The following is a 27,145-nucleotide window of genomic DNA, read 5'->3' as shown; positions in this document are numbered from 1 at the left end:
TGCAACTATATCTATTTACCATGTACTTGTCCTAAATTGCCTTGTACTGCTATTTCTTTTCCTGCATTGTTAGGCGCTTTATGGTTCCATATAAATGATAATAATAGTTTGTTAAAAGTACACACATTGGCCAGTATTCAATGCTCCCGATTCACCGTGAAGCGGCTCCCTACCCCTGTACCCTGCCAGCTCTTCCGGGGGGAGCAGCTTCTGCTGCCTGTGTCCCTATGAGCCCTCCTTCTCCCCCACAAATTCTGGGGCAGGCCTGCCGCCGTCCTCTGGCTATGCCGCAGGTGTTAAAATTCACCGTTAGGTGCAGCGAGCCCCTACGGCGTTGAATAGGGTGACAGGGAGGGCTGGCAGCGAATGCTGCAGCCCTCTGGAACCCTGCGAAAGTGCAGCGAATCCTAAACAGGATTTGCTGCACATAGTGAAGAAACGCATTGAATACTCCCCATTGGGTATTAGTATTTCCACTTCAATCAAAATCTATATGGTACTCATAAGAGTATGGGCCATTGGGTCAACCCATCAAAAGTGGACATGGTTTGGTGTCATCACCTCAAATAGGTTGACATGCTTAAAGTCGACATGAGCTTTAGGTCGACATGTTTTTTTTTTTGGGGGGGGGGGGCAGATGTCTAGATGGTCGTCATAAACACCATATTGGTCCAACATGTTCCCATGGCTCTCTTCGTTTGGCACACTATTCTATTCTCCCACCACACCCTAATGGATGGTAGGGCATGAAATTCCACCTGCCGGCACATGTCAGCTAAAAAAAAAGTGAAAAACCCATTTTGACCTTTTGACTGTCAACCTAGACACTCTCGACCTTAAGCATGTCGACCTAAACCATGTTGACCATTTGTGTGCAGACCCAATGACTGTATACCACTCATACAATATGGTTGTTTAAATAGTGTTTGTTTATCTTTCGTATGAAGGTTACAGTTACGGGATAGCGGTGGATTGGATGGACTCTACACAGGAAGAAGTAGCCTTTTGGCAAGAAATGATGATGACACCAAATGAATGGATTGAAGGATCACTTCCTCTAAGATCCTTGGCAGGGAGAAGGAAATTTAAATAAGCTTGTTCATCCAAAATCAATATTACTGTATCTTAAAATATACAACAGTATATTTTTTTCAATGGGAAGGGAACTGTTTTATTTTTAAACCTACTGGATATTTTTTCTTGATACATGTCTATTACTTTTCTCAGTTGCGGGACAGTCTGTCTTCTGTGGAGCGGTCCTTATTTTAAATAAAGACCAGCACACAGGTTGTTACTTGATGCTAAAGCACTTTATTTAAAATGTAAATCAAAAAATGTCCATGAATCTGTCATGGCTGTAATCATTTAGAAGAATGTTTATTTTATTGGTATTCTCAAGAAGTAAAAAGGGCACAAGCCGTCATATTCTGTTACATAATGTGTCTGGACCTAAAAATAAAAACATTTTTAACATTTATTTTAATGAAGTCAGGATGCTGTATTAGTAGAGGTTTCTGTGGATAAAGACCAGTAAAGCAATATAGGAAACCTACTGTATACAGCCTGCCTGTCAGTCTTAATGATTATTAGAACAGTTATAAAATGTATGTGGTTCTCAATCACTGCCTTTGATTTACAGGAAGAGAAGGGGACAGGTGTGGGTACAATTAATACAGAATGGTACTTTATTTAATGCTCTCTTGTTTCAATATACAGTACAAACAATATATATATTTTTACTTCTGAAAAATGTAATCTTTAATTCTAGAGTGATTCAGTGTTGCACTAAACATTGTGAAATAGGTTCATGAAATAAAATTTTACTTGTGTTTTTTTTTACATTATGTCCATCTTGGTTTTGTATTAAAAAAGCATGAAGAGGCTGATTGGGAAGGAGGAAAGCAGAAAATGTCCCCAGCTCCTACCTTTCCTGCTACTAAAGTGCATTTTCTGCACTCTTGCCACCCTAATACCTCCCTATCCTGACCCACCTGTTTTGGAGCCACAGACTGGTGCAAGCTGCGGAGCCGGGGGTCCTGGTCACAGGTCCCTCCAGGTTGCGGCCCATCAGACCCTGAAGCCGGGTCCTCAATTGCACTCCCACGCCTGCTGCTGAGCTCCATCGCGGGATAGTGCGCTGCCGGGACGCAGCCCTCTGTAGGCACTGGGCTCTCCTGCTAGCAGGGGCTACCTCTGGGACCCTCAGGCCCCAGGGGAATGTTTGCTGCACCCCACTACCTTGAGACACCTCCTTAGGGTCCCCTGTGTGTCAGCTGGGTCAGGCATCACCAATTAACATTACCATACCCCCAGAGGCAGGAATACAGCCCCTGATACCCATTATTTCCACAGCCCCCTTTGTATTTGTATCATACTATATACTCATTGTCTCCAAGGCCCTTATTCTGATCAGTGCAGATATTCCCGAATTCTTACGGTGCGGTCCGCACGCCACGCTGTGCAGCGGCGTGCGGGCATCGTCCGCAGAAACGCCCACGTGTCCTCCGCATTCGGACGGACTCACTCTTTAAGAACAGGGCGTGTGTACGGACGACATACAAACCGTGCGTGTGCGGTGGAAACGTACAGATTCTTGCACGGTCTTCCCGCACAAGCACTGTCTTACCGCGTCAGAACGTACGGGAAGCTGTCCGTACGCCCCGATGTGGAGTATTTACGCTCAATCCCACACTTTTGTACTGAGTACACACAGCGATCACATGACCCACTTAGGCAATTAGGCAACCTCCTGAAAAAGGGATTGTTATCAATTTCAATCAATTAAATGCTCATCTATACTGACCCACATTCCTACTACATTCATGACACACATTAACCCTTACAGCATGTGACCCTAACATACATCTATATACACTATGTACATTTTGCTTATTTTAAAGATTGTAAACAAGTTACACATATACTTTAGCATGTTAGAAAAAAACACTGACAACTTTGAACTTTAAATAACGATTTATTCCCAAACACGTTTCAAAAACACATAATTAATTTTCTGCATCAATGATGCTGTCCATTAGTGCCAACATTTGGCGCATCAGGCCTCGCAGATGAAGGAGGGCCCCACGGCGACCCTCCTCTGCTTGGGCAGGCTCATCTGTGGAGGAAATTCAAATTGAAAAATGACTAATGATATTCATGCATACATTTAACATAGTCAAACCTACTTTTTAAACATGCATTGTGACAGGTGTGTGTGTATATATATATATATATTTATATATATATATATCTCTATATATATATATATATATATATATATATATATATATATATATATATACACACATATATAACTATATATATATGAGACATACACCTATACATACTACATGGAAAGCCTGATTTTGGCCCTCTACCCTTTACTCTGTCAAACACCTCACAGTCATACTGCTACTTCTCAATCCAAACCCACCCATGACAAAGCTGTGAGAAGCATGTCACGCGCTGCACCAATCACAATTCGGTAAACAAAGTTCATTGTCTGTTATATGATGAAGCCTGGCAGGGGAGTTACACAACTCTCAGGAATGCTCAGTACATTTGTGCAATCAAGCATGGCTTGGCTGCTGATGGTCTGCTCCAGAAATCATTGTCAGAATGCCAGTTAGGGGAGACTGCAGCACTAACCCACTCCCATGCTCAAAAGCATTACTAAGACCAAATCCACACACAATTATGGTGCAAAACATACATGCAGACCGCAGGTGGTGGTTAGCTAGAGGAGGGCCCAGGGGCACTGACCACTTGTTACTCCAGTCTAAGCCACGCCTGTCCATACTCCATTTATGCCATACTGAATCTAGTTTACAAAGATCAATCACCAGTAAACTCTACTCACCTATATGAGGCTACAGATTGTATGCAACCAGCAGGGACATGTAACCCTTACATGAGCAAGTCATCACTTTCTTCCTGGATACAGATTAACTACACAGGTTCAGTGGCACTTAAAATCGACCTGAAAGCCATCCGCACAACCTGTGTCATTAATATATGTCCAGGATGAAAGGGATGGTTTGGCCACCCTATCTAACCCCAAAGTGTGTCTGTTGCTACCCAATTTGTTGTTTGCCTTTATAGTATTTTCAAACACATTTGAATCAACAGTGCTACATATCAAATAGTGGATGACAAAAGGAATAATGAATCTTTATGTATACATACCACTTTCGGCCGCCTGCTCCACCTCACAGGCCTCCTCATCCTCCCCCTCTTCCTGGGCCTCCTCGGCTGGCACGACCTCCTCCTCGGCTGCCACCTCGTGGTCGAAAGCCACCACCTCCGCCTCCACTGCCCACACATCCTCCACCACTTCATCCCTTTCCTCCGCCACCCCTTCTTCACTTTCTCCCTCCTCGCCCATAGCTGGCTCCGCCTCCTCCTGGGCCTGGGACGCCTCTGCCTCCTCCCGGGCCTGTCTTGCTCGATCACGTGCTGTGTTTGGGAAAAATCAAAAAAGTGCCAATTAGTGGTAATTTGTATTAAGCCTTATCAACCTATAAATGCAAAGGTTATAAGTACTGATAATTGTACAGGCAAACAGCTCCTCAGTGGCCTTTACAAAACACAGCCTGTAACATGGCAGGTATGCTGTGACATTTGGCCCATTGTAAGCATCACAAGCATTAATCCTCCCCAATAACATATTTTATGACCATTACAGGGTGTCAAACAGGAAGTAGCACTCATATTGTATGCCATGTTTAACTCATGGATCAGGCAGGTTACCTTATTGGTTTAAAAATGGTCATGTCAGCAATATTGTACAATTGGGCATTTAATGGGTAAACACTTACATCGAGCAATGCTGGCCCGTATTTGCTGGAGCTTATCAGGCTGGCGCCGCCTGAGATCAGACCATCGCCGCTCCAGCTGTGCGATGGTCCTGCGCACCTGGGTGCGCGCGAATATGCGCCTGCGGGCCCCTGCATATGCTTGGCGCTTCTGCCGGTTTGTAATAAAAGGGCCGGCATGCCCCAGCCTGGTCTCCATAACGGTAACCAGAGTTCGCAGCTCCGCGGAAGAGAATGGGGCTGCTCTCCCATAGGCCGCCATCTTAGCAATGGCACAAATCAAACAATCATGTGCTGTCATTGGTTGATCAGAGTGATATTTGGTATTAACTTTATTGTTCATTTTTACACTAACAGCGTGTATGCGCCAGAACAGACGGCTAACCCATTGCATCGCACACCCATCCTAAACAGACAGTGTAAAATAAGATGGAAACACATTATATATAATCTATACCATCCACCAAACATGGGTAGAAGCACCAGGTGAAATAGTCTGCATCAGTAGACACTTACACCTAACTCTACAAGGTTCTAAACAGCTATTTTATAATGAAAGCTATGCAGCAGAAACAGGAAATAGTGGCAGACCTGTTACAAAAATTAGCCCATGCTGCCATGTGTACACTTACCTTCTACTGGCCCCTACTACAGAGGTGGAATGAAAAGTAGCTAGCATCCAACCTGAATTTGGAGTGCTTTCACATGTGATTTGGATGCAAGCACTGATTACTTGTGGCTAAGTGGTGGACTGGATTGACATATGGAATGGGTAGTGTCAGTTGTACTACATAGCAAACAAGTGCACAGTACAGAAGTACATTCAAATATACATTTCATGTCTGACCTCAGTTTTATTTTGTCATTGGTGTTGGAATCTGCATTTAGCTACTAAATCAGACTTACTCAGTTTGCCAGGTTTTTGAGAAATATTTTTCCACACCAAGGGGCGTCCCGTATGCGCCGCACGGTTGACGCTGGCGTACGGAACGCGGCCGTACGGAACGCAGGTTGTAACGCCAATTACAGAAATAGTATTTAAAGTTGTCCTAGAAAGGCAAACAGTTGTTGCAAACATGGCTGCCTCAGAGTCAGAGGAAGAACAGGTGGTGCAGAACCTCTTGGCCCGCATGGAAGCCAACACCACCTATGTCCCACTCAACCCAGAGCAGCCAGATGGGCCATCAACATCAGGCCAATCAGCAGCTGGCCCATCCTCAGCATCAGCAGAATCATTGGGAACACAGCAGGTGGCTTCCCAACAGAGTAGCCAGGCCAGCACTTCAAGTACAGCAACCGGTGGCCGTGGCAGTGGCCGTGCCCGTGGCCGCAGTCGGGCAACAGAGGAACCAACCACAAGAAACATGGCATATGAACCGCAGGAGCTTGACATCCTGGTGACCCGGGCACGTGATTTAATAGAGTGCCCAGCGGTAAAGTTGACACACACAAGGAGATGGAAGATCTGGGAGGAGATAACGGCGGAGATTAATGCAGTGGCTCCACAAGTTCGTGAGGCGGAGCACGTTAAGAAGAGGCAAGTACATGTGTGTTACATTTGAGCAGTACAAGTCCAGTAATGTTTACATTCAAGATTAGATGGAGTTGGTCAATGGGTGTTCACGTTGCTTCGAGGCACAGACATGTTGGCCATGACATTGAATTGATAGTTATTGGAGGGTGACTGTTGTTGTATCTTCTAAGGGTTGGTTTGAAAAATGAATATAATGTAAGTTTGGTGTCAGTAGGCACATGTTGTATTATGTTTCAGATTGCAATGGGTGCTACAGCAAACATGAGGAGTTACATGTATTAATATGTACACTTTGATTGCAGGTGGCACGACTTCAAAGGCAACCTCAAGAAGAAATTGACCCAGCGGTGGGAACACAGCCACACCTCTGGGGCTGGCCCCATGCCATCAAAGCTGCAGCTCACCCCCCTGGAAGAGATGGCCCAGTGCTGCATTGCAGTGGAGGAGGTCCGGGGGGTGAGCACCATAGACAGCGAGTCCCCAGCGGAAGTGATGGCTTCTACGCTTGAAGGTAATTATTTGCCAGCCCATAAGTAGATGTTTTAAATTTGGCATGGAATGTGTGGTAATTGGTAATTTCTCGTTCAACAGCATCCCCACCGCTTGGTCAAGATTCTCTTGAGGAGGTTGTGGAGTCTGTGCCACCTGGCCCCAGTAGCAGGCCCGTGCAGCAGCAGCCGGAAATGTCCGCGGCTGAATTGTCCACGTGGGGCCGTGTGCTAGACAGTATTGTGCAGCAGGGAGACTCGGCATTTGAGCGGGTGCGTAGGGCCGAAGAGGTGCTGCAGGGTTTGACCACCAGCCAGCAGAGTATTGCTGCGAGCCTGCAGGCTATGAGTGCCAGCCAGCAAGCTATTGCTGCTAGCCTGCAGGTGCTGGCTGATCAAGCCCTGCGGCAAAATGACCTCCTCCTCCGCCATAATGAACTTATGGTGGAGCTAGTTACCACCAATAGGGTCCTAATGTCACCCGCTTCTGGTGCTTTACCAACTTCATCACTCCCTGCTGCCAGAGGGGGAAGAAGATCCACCCCCTCCCCAGCATGTGCTCCACGTGACCCACCATCTGACTCTGGCCGTGGGCGAGTCCGAAGAGCTGCTGCATGTGGCAAGGAGCCTGCCAGGGGCAAACGTGCCCGCAAATGAACTTGTGTCCCCATTAATCTCCACCGTTATGTCTTCCCAAATCTTCCATTGAGCTGTGTGTGTCAGCATCCTGTGTCAAAATCCGTGCCGAGGGTCACCACATTTGCCCGCGGTTTAAATGTCATGTTTGGTTCCCCTGTTGCCCTGTTTCGGCTAGCATTACTGTGTGCTGTACTTGAAGTGTTGGTGCTGTACTTTTGTTGTAAAGCCACCTGATGTGTTCCTAATGATTCTGCTGTGGCTATTTATTCTATATTATTTACTTTTAGTCCTGTTATGGTACCATTTGTTTTGTGATGTTTTTGAAATTTTTGGCAAAGTTTCTTTAATAAATGTTATTTTGGCCCCACAAATGTCTGTATTAATTGATAGATGCAGAAGTGACATGTGTATTAGTATTATTAATATTAAGTTGTGTTCATTATTTGCAGTGTAAAAGTGTGTGACAAGTGCAGCATGTAATGTTCCCTTTAAGCTGCAATGCTTCCAATTGTAGCAGTGAGAAGCGTGTCATTAACAAGTAATGAGTAAATTAGGTGATTGTATTGTGTTCAGCTGACATTGGTTGAGGTGCGTCCCTCCTGATTAGGCGTTCCGATTGCCTAGCGCATGACCGAGTGGTGTCCGCAAAGCAATAGTAGCCTTTTGGACACCGCACATTTCTACCCTTTTTGTTCGCGTGCATTCGGCGTGCTGTCCGAATGCACGCCTACCAAAATATGTGTACTCCCCCGTGTCCACCCATGTTTCCGCCCAGTTTAGCCCACTTTGAAACTACGCCCCTGTGTCATTCCGCATGACGCCCATAACACACCCATATTGGCCGAGTGATTGCGGTGCACATTTCTGTACGGTATTAGTGAGAACAAGTACGGAGACCATGCGTGGCACATGCGCGTAGCGTTCTCCACGCATGCGCAGACGGCTAAAAAACGCCATCCGAAAGAATTCGGAAAAGTACGCACCGATCAGAATAATGCCCCAAATTATGTGGAGTGGATAGGATTGCTATATATTATACATCATTGGATCACCTGGATATGTGCACCCTACAACACCTTTCATCTACCTACAAGTCGGATCGCAGCATATCTGCCTCCTTATGTCCTGTCGGCTGGTCCGGGGACATACTACTTAGGCTGTTCTGCAATTCCTCAATGCCCTGTGTGGACGACTACATGTTTATGTCAAATAGAACTTCCGTCATGACTTTTATGTTTAGGTCCTCTATGCCGCCACTTCCAAGACACCTTGACCACCTTGCCATACCTCACTCAATCCACACTGGTACTTCTACCTACGATATCATGGCGCCAGGGAAAAAAAAACAAAGAGCCTAAGTCTGCCCCACAAGTACATTTCTTTGGGGCCTCTTCCGCTGGAAAAAAGCTCCGCCCATCTCTTTCTACGCCTGACCCAACTCCAATATCTCCACCAGCCATTTCGACCTCCCCTCCTCCTAGCCAGAACGTGCAAGCCCCAATCGACTCACTAGATGGCCCAGTCACACTTCGGTCTATCCACTCCATGTTGACAGCCTTTAAAACAGATATATCAGCCAAACTTAAATCCAGTATTCAAGCACTTCGTGTAGATATCTCAGAGATCGGTGACAGAACGGATCACCTCAAACACAAAATGGAGGAACTTGTCACTTCCCATAATGATCTTATATCTGCTCATGACTCCCATCCGAGACAAGCTCACGGATCTGGAGAACCGCTCCAGGAGAAACAACATAAAGATTAGAGGCATCCCTGATTATGTTACAAATGCTGAACTCTACCAATTTGCCATGGATCTCTTAAAAAAACTGCTACCAGATGCCACCTTGGCAGACCTACTGATAGACCGAATCCATAGACTCCCACGGCCAAGACAAGCTCCTACTTACGTTCCTGGGGACACACTCCTCAGAGTACATTATATCCATATCAAAGACAAACTTCTCCACCGCAGACTCCTTCAATACTTTACAGCTCTTTGCGGATATATCTCCTACGACACTGGCTAAAAGACGATCTTTTCATGCCATCACCTCAGCCTTGCAGAAAGCTGATGTCCAATATAAATGGGGTTTCCCAACCAAGCTGATTGTATTCCGGAATGGCGCCACCATGATTATTAATACCCCAGAGGAGGGCCCGGCGATCCTGGAAAATTGGTCTGTCACATTTACTAATATCTCTTCAGCTACGGTAGCCCCTCCCAAATGGATTCGTCAGGAGTGGTCACTATTTATGACTTAAAGATTGATGAGTATCTACATTGCCACTTGCTACATGCCTTAGGGCATCACCCTTATTATTGGTCTTTAATAATGCCTGCACACAAAACTTCTTAATAAGGTTATGTTTATTGACACCATTGCATTTACTGTTTATAAAATTTGATATATCTATACCATTACCTCTTCGTCAGAGTTATTCCTGGACTGGAAGGGGCGGCAGGTTCCTGCTCTGGCCTGCCCTCCAACTATAAGTAATTTCCGTCACATGTTCTCAAGTGATGGCACCTCTAGCTCCTCCATTATATCTATGCTATTTGGTTCTTTATGTTAGTTATTTCCCTTTCTGTTTTTTTTTCCTTCTCTCGCCCTTTTAAGATGCCATATGTAGAGTTTGGTCTAGATTTTTTACTCTCCTTATTGTTTGATATTGATGCAGTATTATGAACAAGGTACACTTAATTTCTATGGTTAAGTTTCTAAGTCTCAATGTGAAAGGACTTAACTCACCTCGTAAGAGGCGTTTAGCTTTAAAGTACTTTGCGGATAATTAAGCAGAAATCGTAGCAATTCAGGAAATGCATTTCCCCTTACATTCTCCTCCACAGTTCTCCAATCACAATTACCCTGTGTCCTATGCCTCTTCTGGGCCCTTTAAAAAAAACAGAGTTGCCATTTTATTCCATAAATCCTGCCCACTTAAACTCGAAGATAAATGGCTGGACAAAAATGGGAGATACCTAATTTTAGTGGGCAAGATGGGCTCACGCCTGGTCACCTTAGTGTCCCTATATGCTCCCAACTCTAGACAACCCCCGCTTTCTGAAAACCTTTCTTCAAAACTTACATGAGATCAAGAAGGATGCGGTTTTCATTATGGGAGATTTTAGTCTAGCCCCTGATCCCCTTTTAGATAAATCTGTATCCCGGATAAATCTATTAACTATACTACTCGTTCTTTGGCTGCTTCCTTCTCCAAATTATTAGTTTGACCTCTATGATGCCTGGAGAATTAGAAATCCTGGTTCCAAAGACTAAACTTACTTCTCGGCAGTACATAAATCCTATTCGAGAATAGATCTCTTGCTTACTGATAAATGGTCTTTACAATCAATCCCTAAATTTCAAATACTACCAATAACCTGGTCAGATCATGCCCCCCTAGTGTGGTCTTGGTCTCACACAACCTCCTAGACCTTGGAGGTTGCAAGAATATATCTTAAAAGATGAAGATAGACTTTCTATCCTACGAGACGCCTTGTCTTCTTACCTAGAACTTAATGACCCACTTGACACCTCCACCACCAATCATTGGCGTGCCCTTAAAGCCGTTATGAGAGGTGCTGAGATTGACGCAGCAGCTAGTATCTACAGTTGAATTCAGGAACTTAAACTAGCTTATGAATTACAGCTCACGAAACTAGAATCCCAGCAAAGACCCCACTGTCTCAGCTGCCCTCACTGAGGCCAAGCGGAAACTTAACAGCCTGTCCCTTGCCCAGGTTCAGAGGGCAATTTTGGCATTAAATCAAATATTTTATACTCTAGGTAACAGAGCTAATAAATTGCTAGCGAGGAAACTAAGAAGCAAAAATGCAATTAATAGGATTAAAAAACTATCCAAACCAGACGGATCTATAACAACTAATCCAAAGGACATTGCAAACCAATTACCTACTGAGGAATTGCAGGGTGTGTTGAAGTCTCTTAACGATAAAGCCCCTGGACCGGACGGGTTTATTAATAACTTTTATGTAGTGCTTCGAGACTCACTCTCCCCTGTCCTCCTCAATCTCTATAACGATATAACGGCCAACCCATTCCCTGCTGAAATGCTGGAAGCACGAATAGTAACAATTCATAAACCTGGCAAGGACCCATCCTTACCCCAAAACTATAGACCCATAGCACTTTTGAACACTGATCTAAAGCTATATGCTAAATTATTAGCAAATAGGATGAACCCTTTAATACCCACCTTAGTTAACCAAGATCAAGTCGGCTTTACTATGGGACAACAAGACCCCGATAACACCAGGAGGGTATTCTCCCTGTTAGAAGCACGTTCTGTAATTCGAAAACCATTGCTACTTCTGTCATTGGATGCAGAAAAAGCCTTTGACAGGATTCATTGACAATATACTGTATGAATGAAGTCCTAATTAGATTTGTTTTTTTCTGGCAACTTTCTTCAAAATATTCTTTGCTTGTATGCTAATCCTGCTGCTCGTGTTTTCAGTAATGGGTTTTTGTCAAACCCTTTCCCTATCACTAATGGCACCCGCCAAGGCTGTCCCCTGTCCCCCCTTAAATTTGCTTTAATGATAGAACCATTAGCACAAAAAAATTAGACGGTCCCCTTCTGTGGAAGGAATATATATCGGTACTCTACAGCACAAAATCTGCCTTTTTGCGGATGATGTTGTTCTATTTGTAGCTAATCCTGAACTCTCCCTTATCACCATTCACTCTATAAAAAGAAACATTAGAATACTCTTGGAGAATAAACTAAATACTACCAAAACAGAGGCACTTGCCTATGGTATAGATGGCCCACTTCAGTCTCTACAATCACAATATAATTATGCCTGGTAAACATCTTTTCTTCCGTATTTATGTGTAAAAATCCCCTTGAAGCTCCCAGACGCAATCACATTTAATTGTCTCCCCCTTCTGGCCCAATTCTCGTCCCTTACGAGATGAACTATAACAACACTTGGATGGGCCGCTTTGTCTCTATTAAAATGATGCTTCTCCCACGGCCGAGACCCACAGTTTCACAGGATCTAATGATAACCAGTCTTTTAATTGGTCTAATAGAGAAGCAGATTGATACAATTCCAAGTTTGGAAAAGGAAGGCCACCATTGCTTTTGGACGGGTGTAGTCGGGCTCTGGCCATCCGTGGTCTTTTATTTTTCCAGATGAAGGTGGATATAACAGAATAGAACTTATTGAGTACATTAAGGGGAACAAGGTAGGGAATGGCTCGGAATAGATAGAGGATTTTACCTATTTATGTAAAGACTTCCCTCTCCCAGACCTCATTAGACTTAATCCCGCTGATAGACCACCCTCCGCCATATCTGCATGACCCATTTCCCATACCATGCGTGGATGGGGCAAACCTTTAGCTATATTAGGAGAATTCTCCCTCAACTCCTCTAGATTATTTGCTTCTGGCGGTTTCAAAATTATTACCTGACCTACCCATACATAACTGGATAGAGGCTGGAATCATAACTATTGGTGACCTTTTTGACAATTCAGGTCTCCTTTCTTTCCAACAACTCCAATCAAAATATATTATCCCGATGAGGGATTTCTATAAATATTTACACTTTAGGCATTGGTCCATGGCGCAGGCTTATACCTCTCACCTATGCCCCCCCATATGTATTTTCTAAATTTTGCACTCAGGAATAAAAGAATGGTATATTTCAATGGTACTCTACTTTGTTGTCCCCTCAGGATGAGACAAAACTTCAAATTAAAACTAGATGGGAGTCAGATGTGGGTATCACCTTGGCCAATGCTGAATGGAATGTCTTCCTTAATGTATTCAAAATGTCAAGATGTATAAATCACTCTGAATTGATGTTTAAATTAATCCATGGACTTTTCATACCCCAGAACGGCTTCACAAAATCTGGCCTGAATCTTCCAAATATTGCTGGAGACAATGTGGACATGTAGGAACGCTAATACATACTTTTTGGTCCTGCCCTGTCATCCAGCAACTATGGACAGAGGTATTTGACTTGATTAAACATATTTTGAAGGTCTCTATCCCATTACTGCCTGAAATCATATTCCTACATTGATTTCCCCTAGAGGTTCCGGGCACTATATCTACATTATAAGGCATATCCTCATAGCAACTCAGGCAGCTATTGCTCAATACTGGAAGAGACCACACCCCGCCTTCCCAAGGTTATAGCAGCCGTGCAATGCAGCTACGAAATGGAAACTATTGTATTTAAATATTCCATGGTGCCAAACTCCCCCTTGACTAAATGGTTTCCCTGGTCTGACTACTATGAGACCTTGCCACCCTCCTCATAATTATAATTCACTGGGGATATTATTGGTAACTCCATCCCCTTTTACTATATATCATTTTTTTTCTGTACCCAGATCTATGGCATCACCCCACCCTACCTCCCTTTTAATTTTCCTCTTTTTTCCACTCTGGCTCTCCCTTCTTTCTTTTTATTGTATATTCTCTTTTAACGTGGTTGCAAGCTTATTAATGTTATATGTTTTATATTGAATGCAGAGACAATGAATATGCAACATTGTCCCTGTGCTAATTCCACTCTGCATATCTTGTAATGAAAAACCTCCTCAATAAAAATAGTCAGTTAAAAAAAAGTAGAGTGCACTCTACAGCAGATGTGTGTTTCTAGGAAGGCAGCATAATAAGGATATACTGTACTACATAAAAGCATGAAGAGGAGAGTGCACTGTACAGCAGATGCATGCTTCTAGGAAGGCAGCATAATAAGGATATACTGTACAACATAAAAGCATGAAGAGGAGAGTGCACTGTACAGCAGATGCATGCTTCTAGGAAGGCAGCATAATAAGGATATACTGTACAACATAAAAGCATGAAGAGGAGAGTGCACTGTACAGCAGATGCATGCTTCTAGGAAGGCAGCATAATAAGGATATACTGTACAACATAAAAGCATGAAGAGTAGAGTGCACTGTACAGCAGATGCGTGCTTCTAGGAAGGCAGCATAATAAGGATATGCTGTACAACAGAGGTTCCCAATCTTTTTTGGTTCACGGCACCCTAGAGTATCAGAATTTTTTTCACGGCACCCCTAGGCCCCCAAATAAATAATTAGATTGAGTTAATATGTGATTCTTAGGGTCAGTTATGTGGTAAAGGGCAGGATTTGCTTCTGTTTATACACATTTTATGATTGACAGCCACCAGCACCGGTTTTACTCATAAATAATTTGAATTGGTCCTGGACCACCAACCCAGGGCACCCCTGCATCTGTCCCGAGGCACCCCAGGGAGCCACGGCACACAGTTTGGGAACCACTGCTGTACAACATAAAAGCATGAAGAGGAGAGTGCACTGTACAGCAGATGCGTGTTTCTAGGAAGGCAGCATAATAAGGATATACTGTACAACATAAAAGCATGAAGAGTAGAGTGCACTGTACAGCAGATGCGTGCTTCTAGGAAGGCAGCATAATAAGGATATACTGTACTACATAAACCATGAAGAGGAGAGTGCACTGAACAGCCGATGCGTGCTTCTAGGAAGGCAGCATAATAAGGATATACTGTACTACATAAAAGCATGAAGAGGAGAGTGCACTGTACTGCAGATGCATGCTTCTAGGAAGGCAGCATAATAAGGATATACTGTACAACATAAAAGCATGAAGAGGAGAGTGCACTGTACAGCAGATGCGTGCTTCTAGGAAGGCAGCATAATAAGGATATACTGTACAACATAAAAGCATGAAGAGTAGAGTGCACTGTACAGCAGATGCGTGCTTCTAGGAAGGCAGTATAATAAGGATATACTGTACAACATAAAAGCATGAAGAGGAGAGTGCACTGTACAGCAGATGCGTGCTTCTAGGAAGGCAGCATAATAAGGATATACTGTACAACATAAAAGCATGAAGAGTAGAGTGCACTGTACAGCAGATGCGTGCTTCTAGGAAGGCAGCATAATAAGGATATACTGTACTACATAAACCATGAAGAGGAGAGTGCACTGTACAGCCGATGCGTGCTTCTAGGAAGGCAGCATAATAAGGATATACTGTACTACATAAAAGCATGAAGAGGAGAGTGCACTGTACTGCAGATGCGTGCTTCTAGGAAGGCAGCATAATGAGGATATACTGTACAACATAAAAGCATGAAGAGGAGAGTGCACTGTACAGCAGATGCGTGCTTCTAGGAAGGCAGCATAATGAGGATATACTGTACTACATAAAAGCATGAAGAGGAGAGTGCACTGTACAGCAGATGCGTGCTTCTAGGAAGGCAGCATAATGAGGATATACTGTACTACATAAAAGCATGAAGAGGAGAGTGCACTGTACAGCAGATGCGTGCTTCTAGGAAGGCAGCATAATAAGGATATACTGTACAACATAAAAGCATGAAGAGGAGAGTGCACTGTACAGCAGATGCGTGCTTCTAGGAAGGCAGCATAATAAGGATATACTGTACAACATAAAAGCATGAAGAGGAGAGTGCACTGTACAGCAGATGCGTGCTTCTAGGAAGGCAGCATAATAAGGATATACTGTACACATAGGCGAATCTAGGGGGTGGTCCGGGGGTGCACATTTTGTAGCTGAGGGATGGGGCTTTCCAACGAGCCCAGCCCCGTGACTCTAGCCCCCTGGGAACCGGAGATACTGCCAGGCAAAGCTGGAACGTTTTCCCTATAGTATAACATGGGACCCGCTAATTCCGACCCCCACCCAGTTCAACGGCTGCCAGTTCCCCCTACATCATCACAGAAACTCGAGGTTGATCTCAGTCGAACCCAAATCGCTGGGCCTTAAATCTGATACCAGGCTGGATCCATATGGGTTCATTGGTTCCAGGGATATTGAGGTTAAACGATTTTTTTCATTTCTCAAAAGTTCTTCAATATGATATCTCATGTAAATAGGTCAGCTGGTTCCTAAGATATAGCTGGTTGGTTAAAGGGGGGTAGGGAGAGGGGAGTGGTTGTCTCTCCCCCTCACACCAGAAAATGCAGGGACTAGGCTGGTGTATAAGGGGTCAGCCTGGGAATGTCCATGCATGATCCTGGGACCATATTCCCGGGTAAATCCCTGCATTTTCTGTTGTGATAGGGGTATTATTTCAAACAGCCGTGACCTGCAGTGCTCTGAATACAGCCGGGCAGCCCCCTGCTCTCTGCCCAGCTGTCAATGACTGTCACCCCTGCAGCTTCCGCTCCAATTCTCCCCACTTTTACCTCAGACCACCCCCCCCCCCCTTTAATCATGTGGTGCCGGCGCCCGGCGTGCTCCCCCGACATCGCGCACAATATTTCAAATGTCCACTCGGCTAGAGGGGACACGTGGAGGGGAGTGGGAGCGTGCTCTTTGCTGTGCTCTGCTCCTCTCCCCATAGAAGCAGCTGTGCCGCTCTCCATCTCTCCCTGCAGCGGCAGTGAAGGCTCATATAAAAATTTACAGTAAGTGGCACTATTGGGGGCATTGCTTAAAGGACGCTACAAGTGGCGGTATGTGGGGGCATTACGCATAATGTGTGGCTTAATGTGTAAGGGGCATTACGGTGTGCAGCATCATGTGTAAGCGGCATTATGTGTGCAGCATCATGTGTAAGAGGCATTATGTGTGCAGCATCATGTGTAATGGGTACTATGGTGTGCGGCATCATGTGTAATGGGTACTATGGTGCGCGGCATCATGTGTAATGGGTACTATGGTGTGCGGCATCATGTGTAATGGGTACTATGGTGCGCGGCATCATGTGTAATGGATACTTTGGTGTGCGGCATCATGTGTAATGGGTACTATGGTGTGCGGCATCATGTGTAATGGGTACTTTGGTGCCATCAAGCAAGAACCCCCTAGCAATGAGCACGTAGGTAAGCAGCACTTATGTGGCAAATATGTAATGGGCATCATGATGTGTGGCACAATGTGTAATGGGCATTATGGTGTGTGGCCTTATGTGTAATTGCCATTACGGCGTGTGGCTTTATGTGTAATGGGTATTATCGAGTTTGCTAAAATGTGTAATGGGCATTACTGCATATGGTCTAAAGTGTAATACCACACCCATTTTTGTGATGCCACGCCTCCTTCCCATGAGGCCACGCCCCCTTTCCCCACGCGGCTACGCCGCGCAAAGGTCCCCCTGCTGTTGTGTCTAGATCTGGGACCACCCATTACCATAATTCTAGATTCGCCTATGGTCACTACCTTCCCCCCCCCCCCCACACACACACAGAGGGGTCACTAGCGGCACACACACACAGGTCACTACCGGCCCCCACACACAGGGGTCACTACCTTACCATCACCCCTCCACACACACACACATACACAAACAGGGATCCTACCTACATATATGAACAAATGCTCAGTGCCAGCCTAAAATTCACAGGGATCACTGCCAGTAAACGCGCACACACACACACACACACACACACAGAACAGTGTTAGGCTATACACACACAGTGCCAGTGTATTCACACACAATGGCACACACATACACACAAAGTGCCAGGTTTAATAGATACACCATATACCATAGGTCACCTACAAACACACATTAAAGTCAGTGCCAAGCTAAAAAAACACAAAAAAACAAACAGATCACATGACATAGCTGCCTACACACAGGACCAGCCAGCATGGAGCTTCTGTGGCAGAACAACAACATGTACTACTAACCTGGGAACGGAGCACTCACGCTGACATTGCGTAGTACTTCCAAGCCCCGCCCACAACGCGCCGGACTAGCGCATGCGCAGTCCGTTTTTTAAAGCTCAGCTTTGAAATTCCGGGGGAGTGAGGAGGCTTTGCGGGGGACCGGGAGAATGGTGTCTAAAGCGGGAGGCTCCCGCAAATTGCGGGAGAGTCGGCAAGTATGGCCCTGCCTGCTACCCGACCTCAAGTATCTTATTCAATCTTAAATAAATTCCGTTGCACCGTTTCTTTGGTCTGGTTCTTGTCCCGTGTCCAGTAAGAAGAGACGAAGAAGAGAATCAGAGTGCAAGGTAAAGGGGTTCCCGGCCTGGTCATTCCGGTTTACCACACATACTGTACCTCCCAACATGACCCTCTCCAGGAGGGACACAATGCTCTGCTTCTTGACTTTCTTCGTAGTGCATGATTGCCATCACCTGTGTTTAACAGGATAATTGATAAGAAAGGTGCTGCAACACAGGTGATGGCAATCATACATTACCAGGGAAGTCCAGGAACAGAGCAATGTGTCACTCCTGGAGAGGGTCATGTTGGGAGGTATGTAGTAAGCTTAATTAATAAATGATGCAAATATGAAATATTTTACTTTTAAAATGACATAAAACAATTAGCTATACATAACCTCTGAAATACTGCTACTACTGAATTAATATAATAATATGTGCCCATTGCTTTACAGGGGTTTGTGCGTTCCCAGGCTTGGCTATTTTGCCTTGATTTCTTCTATTATTTACTTTCTTAATCACACCCAGATAAATAGGCGTTACTAGAACAGCCAGTCTTTGTTGGAACAAAATACCTAAGCTATCTCTTATATATTTGGCTACATCTGTCACTCAATGTGTGTGTGTCTATAACGCTGGGTGGAGCCTCTGACTCTGCCCACACACACACTCACATAGTGACAGAGAACCAGCCCACAGTGCCAGACACCCTCTGCCTCCCCATGCTGCCAGGCAAAGACACTGCTACTCCACAGTCACCAGGTGAGCGGCAGGTCTGCCTGCACCCCCCCCACCCCTCTGCCAGCACCTCCCCCTCGCTCGATTTGTGTGACCCCCGCGACCCACCCCTCCCGCGATTCGCGGACCAACCCCCCACTGCGATTCACAGGGCCCCCGCCCCCGATTGGCGGTCTCCCCGCGATCCACGGCACCCCATGCGAACCCCTCGTGAGATTCGCGGACCAAAACCCCCCACCCCCGGAGTTCACGGGCCCAGCGGCCGCCGCCCCCCCCGCGATTCACGGCACCCCATGCGACCCCCTCACGCAATTCACGGCCACACCCCCGCGACTCCCCCTTGCGCGATTCGCGGGACCCCCGCGACCCTCCTCCCGCGATTCGTGGGCACCCCCTCCAGCTATTCGCGGACCCCCCCTCCCGCAATTCACGTCCCCCCTCCCGCAATTTGCGGACCCTCCCTTTCCGCGATTCACACCCCCTCCCGTGATTCGCGCTCCCCTCCCGCGATTTGCGGACCCCCGCCTCCTCCCACTATTCTCGGACCCCCCCTCCTGCGAATCACGCCTCTTCCACGATTAATGTCACCCCCCACTAGCCCCCCTCCCGCAATTTGCCCCCCTGTGGCCCCCCTCCCACGATTCACGGCCCTCCCCTCCCGCCATTAGCAGCCCCCGCGCCACCCCCCACGTGATTTGCGGAAACCCCCCCCTCTCGTCACCCTCCCGCGATTGACGGGGGAATTTTCGGGGGCCCCCCTCACACCCCTCCCGCGATTTGCGGACCACCTGCCCCCTCCAGCTATTCACGGACCCCCCCTCGTGCAATTCACGCCCCCCCTCCCGCAATTTGCAGACCCCCCGTTTCCGTAATTCACACCCCCCTCCCGCGATTTGTGGGCACCCCCGCTCCCGCGATTTGCGAACCCCTGCCCCCTCCCACTATTCTCTGACCCCCCTCCTGCGGTTCACGCCCCTTCCACGATTAATGGCACCCCACGGCACCCCCCATCCCGCGACCACCCTCCCGCAATTCACGTCACCCCCCACTAGCCTCCCTCCCGCAATTTGCCCCCCTGCAGCCCCCTCCCATGATTCACGGCCCTCCCCTCCCGCCATTCGCAGCCCCCCGCGCCTTCCCCCCGCGATTCGCGGAAACCCCCCCCCCTCGACACCCTCCCAGAATTCACGGCACACCACCCCACCCCCCCTCCCACGATTTGCGGACCCGCGCCCCCTCCCGCAATTCACGGCCCCCTGCACCCACGCGCGATTCTACCCCCCTCCCGTGATTCACGGCCCCTCCCACGATTCACGTCACCCTCGCGCCCCCTCCCGCAATTTGCCAACCCCCCCTTCCTGCAATTCACGACCCCCCCCGCACCCTCCCGCAATTCGCGGACCCCCACGCCCCCCCCTCCTGCAATTTGCAGACCCCCCTGACCCCCTTCCGGCAATTCCACCCCCCAGCGGACCCCGCTCTCGCATTTCAGGTACCCGCGTGAGAATGGGGGATCCTGTACCGCCACAAGCAGGTACCGCCCCTAGGTGGGAAATCCGGCCCTGGCTGCCACGCTGCCGGTTCCCCCACTGCCAGAAGTGTCCCCATGGTCCTCTGCACCAGCACCACAACTTTTATCAATGTCTTGCCCACATACCAGTATTATATAGCCTCCTGCTCTCATGCACCCCCTTACTTCCTCCCAGTGGGAGGAGACGCTCACCCACTGCTGGGAGCTGCATACTGTCCCCCACCCTCCTCCAGTTCTAGGGATGCCCATCGACCATCAATGATTTCAAATCATCGATGGTTTATGGCCAATGTTGAATACTTTTGCCATCGATGTGGGAGGACCAGATGGTTTCCCTACATCGATGGCAAAGGAGAACCGATCAAGTTTCAAATTTTTTTATGGTGCCGGGACATGGAGCATAGGGGTATGTGGGCAACACAGCGTCAGCGACTCCCCAGTGGTGAAAGTTACGGTTCAGGAGAGCAGGAAGCTGGGTAGTGATAGGGGTGTGTGGGCATACGGGGGACTAAAGAGGAGGGTTGGGGACACACCCCCTTCCAAATCATATGCTCTCTATTTAACACATTTCACCTATAACTCAAGTTGCAATACAGGCCATCTTTCATACAATTATAACCATATTTCTCACAATACAAACTGTATATTAGGTGAGATCAATAGATTCTAATAGGCTAAAGATGCCCATACATGGTACAATTATTGTATGCAATTTGGTCTACATTGCATTGCATACATTTTGCAATGAGATGCAATCTAGTACAAACATTATGTGCAGCACATACTTTGTGTGCTGTGCGATGTCATGTGTGTGGGAGCGTGTTTCGCATCGCAACTGTTAAATTGTACAGTGCATGGGCTCCTTAACACTCCTCTTCACCTTTATGATGTGAATTTAAGTGTTTTACATGCCAGATGCCCAATGATTGAATTCTGGGGAGAACTCTGGCATTGTGCTGTAGGCCCGAAGCCTGGAGCAATGGAAGAGCAATGGAGTACTGTGAGGAGCCATGTCTGGTGACCACTGGGGATGTACAGCGACAGCATGGACAATCCTCAGTGATTTCTGTGCAGGCACAGCATGAAGAGACTTGCTGAATTCAGCCTTCACACAGGTGGCTAATCAGCACAGAGTTCAGCTTGTGTGTGACTCATACCCAGGACCAGTGCTATGGTGTCCGGGGCCCCCCTGCAAACTTTATATTTGTGCCCTCTTTCTCCTAAAGGGACAGCACACACAAATGAAGGGTGTGGTATCATAAGGAATCGGCATAGCCATATTACACCACACAGTACTCTAGCACAATCTTATTCACATTACACCACACATGGTGCCCCTGGTTCACAATACACCACATACCTCCCAACATGACCCATTACAGGAGGGACACAATGCTCTGTTTCTGGACTTCCTCTTAATGTACTGTATGAATGCCATCACCTGCTTTAAACAGATTAATGGATAACAAAGATGTTTCCACAGAGGTGATGGCAATCATACAGTAGTTTAAGAAGGGAAGTCCAGGAATAGATATGCTAGAAAAGAAAAGAAGCTGCGCTTGGAGGAAAGGACATAAATATGTCACACAACGTGCTGTATTAATGTTTTTTCTTAATTATATACCAATAACCTTTAATAATACGGTACTCTTTACCTAGAACGGCGCCCGCGATTAGAATCGCGGGCGTCGGGGGTAAAAATCGCGGTCATCGCGGGTAAATCGCGGGTACATCAAAATCGGGTGCCCGCAATGACCGCGATTTTCCCATAGGGAACAATGTTAAAAAGGCAGATTGACCGCGATTTTTATGTCAAATGCCTCAATGCCCGCGATTTCCACATAGGAATCAATGTTAAATGGGCTACAGAGCCCAAATAGGCACAATTAACCCTTAAATGTCCCCCCAAATTTTTTAACGCCACCCCACGATCCACGCCAACCCGAAGCGTGGCGAGCGCAGCGAGCCCGCGAGGGGCGGCGGTACGCGTCCTCCGACCTTTTCATGCCCTACTATCCACGTCGGCGTGGAGTTGAGAATAGAATAGTGTGGCGAGCGCAGCGAGCCACCGAGCCCGAAGCGTGGCGAGCGCAGCGAGCCCCGCGAGGGGACGCGGATACCTTCACAGTTATACGCGTCCCCTCGCGGGCTTCACAGGTGTCCGTGGCGACGCGGACACCTGTGAAGCCCGCGAGGGGACGCGTTTACCTGTGAAGGTATCCGCGTCCGCTCGCCACGCTTCGGGCGCAGTGGCTCGCTACGCTCGCCACACTATTCTATTCTCAACTCCATGCCGACGTGGATAGTAGGGCATGAAAAGGTCGGAGGACGCGTACCGCCGCCCCTCGCGGGCTCGCTGCGCTCGCCACGCTTCGGGTTGACGTGGATCGTGGGGTGGCGTTAAAAAATTTGGGGGGACATTTAAGGGTTAATTGTGCCTATTTGGGCTCTGTAGCCCATTTAACATTGTTTGCTATGGTAAAATCGGGTCCATTCAGCCATTTAACATGAAAATCGGGTCCATCGGGCCTTTTAACATTGATTCCTATGGCTAATCCTGGGCATCGCGTCGCGGTCATCGCGGGTACATTTATGGCCGGCCGCGACGCGACCGACGCGATTTCCATGCGATGGGCGCCGTGATAGGTAAAGAGTACCAATAATACATACATAAATTTACGGGTATAAAATGAATAAGAAAAAATATAAAAAATGGTAATTAATAAAAATGGACAATCTGGAGTAGTGTTGCAGTTAAAAACCAGTAGCTGTGAGGCTTAATTGCTGGGTTAGGCCACAGCTACTGGGACAAGGGGCCGCCACTTAAGCCAGAGCCCGTATCCCGAGTTTATACTCCCTGACCACAACCTAAGGCCAATTGGGACATTTATTGGAACCTTTTGTGAAGTTACATGCAGAATTGGCATTGTGCCAGAGCTCAGGACACTACCCTAAAGGCATGCTGACTGCTTCGGATTACCAATTCTGTTATTCTATACTGTAGTGAACTTTGCACTTTGGGGAATTATTGCTGATCTATACCAGATTTTGTTGTGATTTTTCTTGATTGTATTGCTGCCTGTATTCCTGATTTGTGATTTAAATTGATTGTATTGTATCATAATAGTTTAATAACACTTTTGGTGCAGCATACCGTGTGAATTGCGGCCTGGTGGTCTGCCAGGGTCCCATCGCGCAGGATATCCTTCTTTACAGTATTTGTTCTTCTTTCGTCATTTATTACAAAAATGTTTTGGCATAATTTCATATATCTTCTGTGGTGACAGTGTTGTGTGGGATTGTGTTTGGGGTGTTGCTTGCTCTGGGTTCTTTGTCCCTCTTCCCTCCGAGTTCAGGCGAGTGAAGCAGGCTGATGACATCAAAAGAGGATCAGGAGCCCAAGGTACCGGTCACACCCATTCACGCAGTCTGACAACATTACAGGTGGACATGGGGTTTTTAATTTCTTCTACCTGACATGTGCCGTGAGTTGGTATTTCATGCCCCACCATTCAGTAGTGCGTAGAGGAAGAATATAATAGTGTGCCAAGCGTAGCGAGCCATGTGAGGGGATATGGCGCACTTCTTCAGTGTCCATGAAACACAAAAAAAGTGAAAACCCATGTCAACCCTCCCAACATCGACATAATGTTTGTGTCAACCTCACACCATGTCGACCTTTTACATGTGTCAACATAAGGCCTGTTGACCTTCAGTGGTCGATCTAATGCAAGTCAACATCAGTTTGGTCGACCTAATGACCCGTACATCTCACTTCTAAATCTTCCAATGCCATGATACACTTGTCTGCAGATGCTGAGACAGCAGCCAATAGGGTGGACTCGCAGTTCAAGAAATCATTAACTGGGTTTGGACCCCACCTTCCTTTCCAAATACTGCTTTATTAACATCCAAGGACTTGGGCTCACTAAGGACAAACTTCTCCTGTGGCGGTGATCACGGCGCGTCAGACGTAGGACGGAAGTCCGGGGCTCTCTGACGCAGGTGCGTGCAGGACACCAAGAGGAGATGCACGAGAGTGTGGCAAGATGACTGACCCCCCCCCCCCCCCCACTGAGAACCCGCCGTGCATGATGTATCTGCTTAATGGTGCTGTGTAGTACTGACCGACCGGCTGTGTAAAGCTGAGAGCCGCATCACCTGAGGTGCCTGTGAGAGACTCCTGAGAGCGAGCTGGCGGCAGGGGACATAAGAAGGCAAGGAAATTGATGAGGCTGGTCAGAAGAAACAGCGAGCAGTAAAGTGACAGAGGGAGAGCCGTACCCCAGAAAAGCAGCAGCCGAGACAGAAGCATCCACGGGTTGGATATAACTACTGTGACACCACTGAAGAAACCCAGTGTGCCGGACTGCAGTCTAAGACAACAGGGGAGGCAAGGAGTACTATGAGCCACAAACAGGAGCCGGTACCGTGAGTAAAAAGACTACTGCAAGTGACAATTTACTCAATTAGCACACGCAGGATGGTGAAAGGTGGGCAGGCGGCTGCTGCAGCCAAACTAGAAAAATTTGCGAGAGGTAACCCCCAGACAAAATTGGCGTCTGGGGAACCTCGGCAGTCTGTATCCCCCCAAATAAGTATGGTGGCCAACAGTAGTGTGTGTGTGAATCCGCAACAGAAACTACTTTACAGCAACTGTTGGAAGCAATTAATGGCTGTGAGCTAAGACTGGGGGAGAAAATAGAAAAAACACAGGCGGACATAGGCCTGCTAAGGCAGGAGGTGCAAAGTGTAAATGTAAGAATTGATGAGGCTGAGGCAAGGATCTCCCTAATTGAGGACACACAGAACTCAGTAATAAGCCAAGTGAATGTGTTAAAAGGGTCTATGGCAGGGATACAATCTCAGGTATCCGAAATGGAGGGACGCCTAAGGCGTAATAACATCAGGCTGGTGGGGATACCTGAGAGAACAGAAGGTGATGCCCTGGAAACATGGCTAGAGAGATGGCTGGTCGCTAGCTTTGGGAAAGAGGTGTTATCTCCACAGTTCTGTGTGGAAAGAGCCCACAGGATACCTGGCAGGCCCTTGCCACCAGGAGCCCCTGCAAGGACATTAATTGCAAGAATAATGAACTTTAGGGAAAGTGATGTCATTATCCGATTGGCACGATCAAAGAGCCAGCTGGAGATTAATGGAGTTAAGATCATGATCTTCCCTGATTACTCCAGAGAGGTACAAAAAGAGTGGCTAAAGTACAGCAATATTTAAAAATGCCTGAAAGAACTCGGGATCCAGTACTCAGTCATGTTCCCAGCTAAACTGAGAATCATAAGTAATGGAGAAACAAAATTCTTCACTACAGTAAAGGAAGCCTCCACTTGGCTAGAATCTCAGAAAAAAAGGAAATAAGAGGAATGGGCGATTAAGAGAAATGCCTTAGTCAGCTAAAAGATAAGGCCCTACATATAGAGAAGAGGCCATTGCATCTGGTGACTATGGATTTATTAATGCCTCTAGTGAGGCGGATGTGCATGGCCCGGTCTATGGACATTTATTCATGTACTTGATCTTGTGTGTGTGTTTTTGTTTCCTTTTTTTTGTGTTTTGGCTTACTGCTGGTATTTTGTTGCCCTTTTTCTTTTTTTTGGGGTTGGTTGGTGCCAGCCATGTCCAACAGCAGGGAGGCCTCATGTCCCTGCACAGGCTATATGGAGGAGGTGCGGGGCCTGTATAGGGTCATGATGTAGTGAACCATCGGATGCGATAGAACCTGTACGGGGGTGTATTTATAGTAGTAGAAACAACGTGTATCATAGTAAGCAGTCATATGCATGCGTCAGAGAGCCCACTGAAGAGGTGATCACAGGGAAGCGATTCCTGAGTAGCCCAGGGGAGAAGGGGAGCAATAGGGAATAGCCCTAAGAGCTGTGTGTGGGAGTGAATGAGGGGAGGGGGGTATAAAAGGTAGTAGGGGAGGGAGAGATTTTCGCCTGGAAAAGCAATACCGTGAGGCAGCCAAGAAAAGTGTACAACAACATCTACGATTACAACTACTCTTCCTCTGAGCTGGACTCTTCAGGTGAGGAAGGCGACAGCTCTCTCAACAATTCCTCTCAAATTTCCAGAGCCGGGGTTTTTTTAGAGAACCCCCAGACCTCACATGGATTACAACAAAACGCAAGGGGAAAACAAGGAGGTCGAAAAGGAAGAGGAAGATGGGGGCCCCCAATCCCAGATCGGTATCCGATCCGAGTAAGAAAGAATCAGTAAAGGACACACTTCAGATCATAAACCTCTCGGACCATATACTAACCGATATAGAGAAGGATGTTCTTAGTAGAGGATTATAATTTTCCCCTACCAATAATCTCAACCGATTTAACTTTGAGAAAGATCTTAAACTCTTTGGACGGAAATTACTTTTAAAAAAGTTTTTTGCTAATAAATCTAGATCCATTGAAGAGATGAACAGCAGCGACATCACGGATATGGAGATAACGGCATT

General features: G+C 46.8%; 2 protein-coding genes across 2 annotated transcripts in view; one reads left to right on the top strand and one right to left on the bottom strand.

Moving 5' to 3' along the window:
* The window catches only part of LOC146035739 (synaptotagmin-like protein 2), a 125,101-nt gene extending 123,262 nt beyond the window's left edge, over positions 1-1,839 (top strand). The window contains exon 17 of the mRNA XM_083159352.1: positions 948-1,839. Within this exon, the coding sequence (XP_083015478.1) occupies positions 948-1,093 (146 nt within the window). The 3' untranslated portion in view covers positions 1,094-1,839. The remainder of the gene's footprint in view (positions 1-947) is intronic.
* Positions 1,840-2,692: 853 nt separating this feature from the next.
* LOC146036650 (uncharacterized) overlaps positions 2,693-27,145 on the bottom strand; it is a 66,350-nt gene continuing 41,897 nt past the window's right edge. The window contains exons 2-3 of the mRNA XM_083160581.1: positions 4,186-4,455; positions 2,693-3,115 (exon numbers count right to left, since the gene is read on the bottom strand). Coding sequence (XP_083016707.1) covers positions 3,006-3,115; positions 4,186-4,384 — 309 coding nt within the window. The 5' untranslated portion in view covers positions 4,385-4,455 and the 3' untranslated portion in view covers positions 2,693-3,005. The remainder of the gene's footprint in view (positions 3,116-4,185; positions 4,456-27,145) is intronic.

The sequence above is a fragment of the Crinia signifera genome, chromosome 9 (genome assembly GCF_055691185.1).
Source record: "Crinia signifera chromosome 9, ASM5569118v1, whole genome shotgun sequence".
NCBI classification, from domain to species: domain Eukaryota; kingdom Metazoa; phylum Chordata; class Amphibia; order Anura; family Myobatrachidae; genus Crinia; species Crinia signifera.
This window is presented reverse-complemented; position numbering and strand designations above follow the sequence as displayed.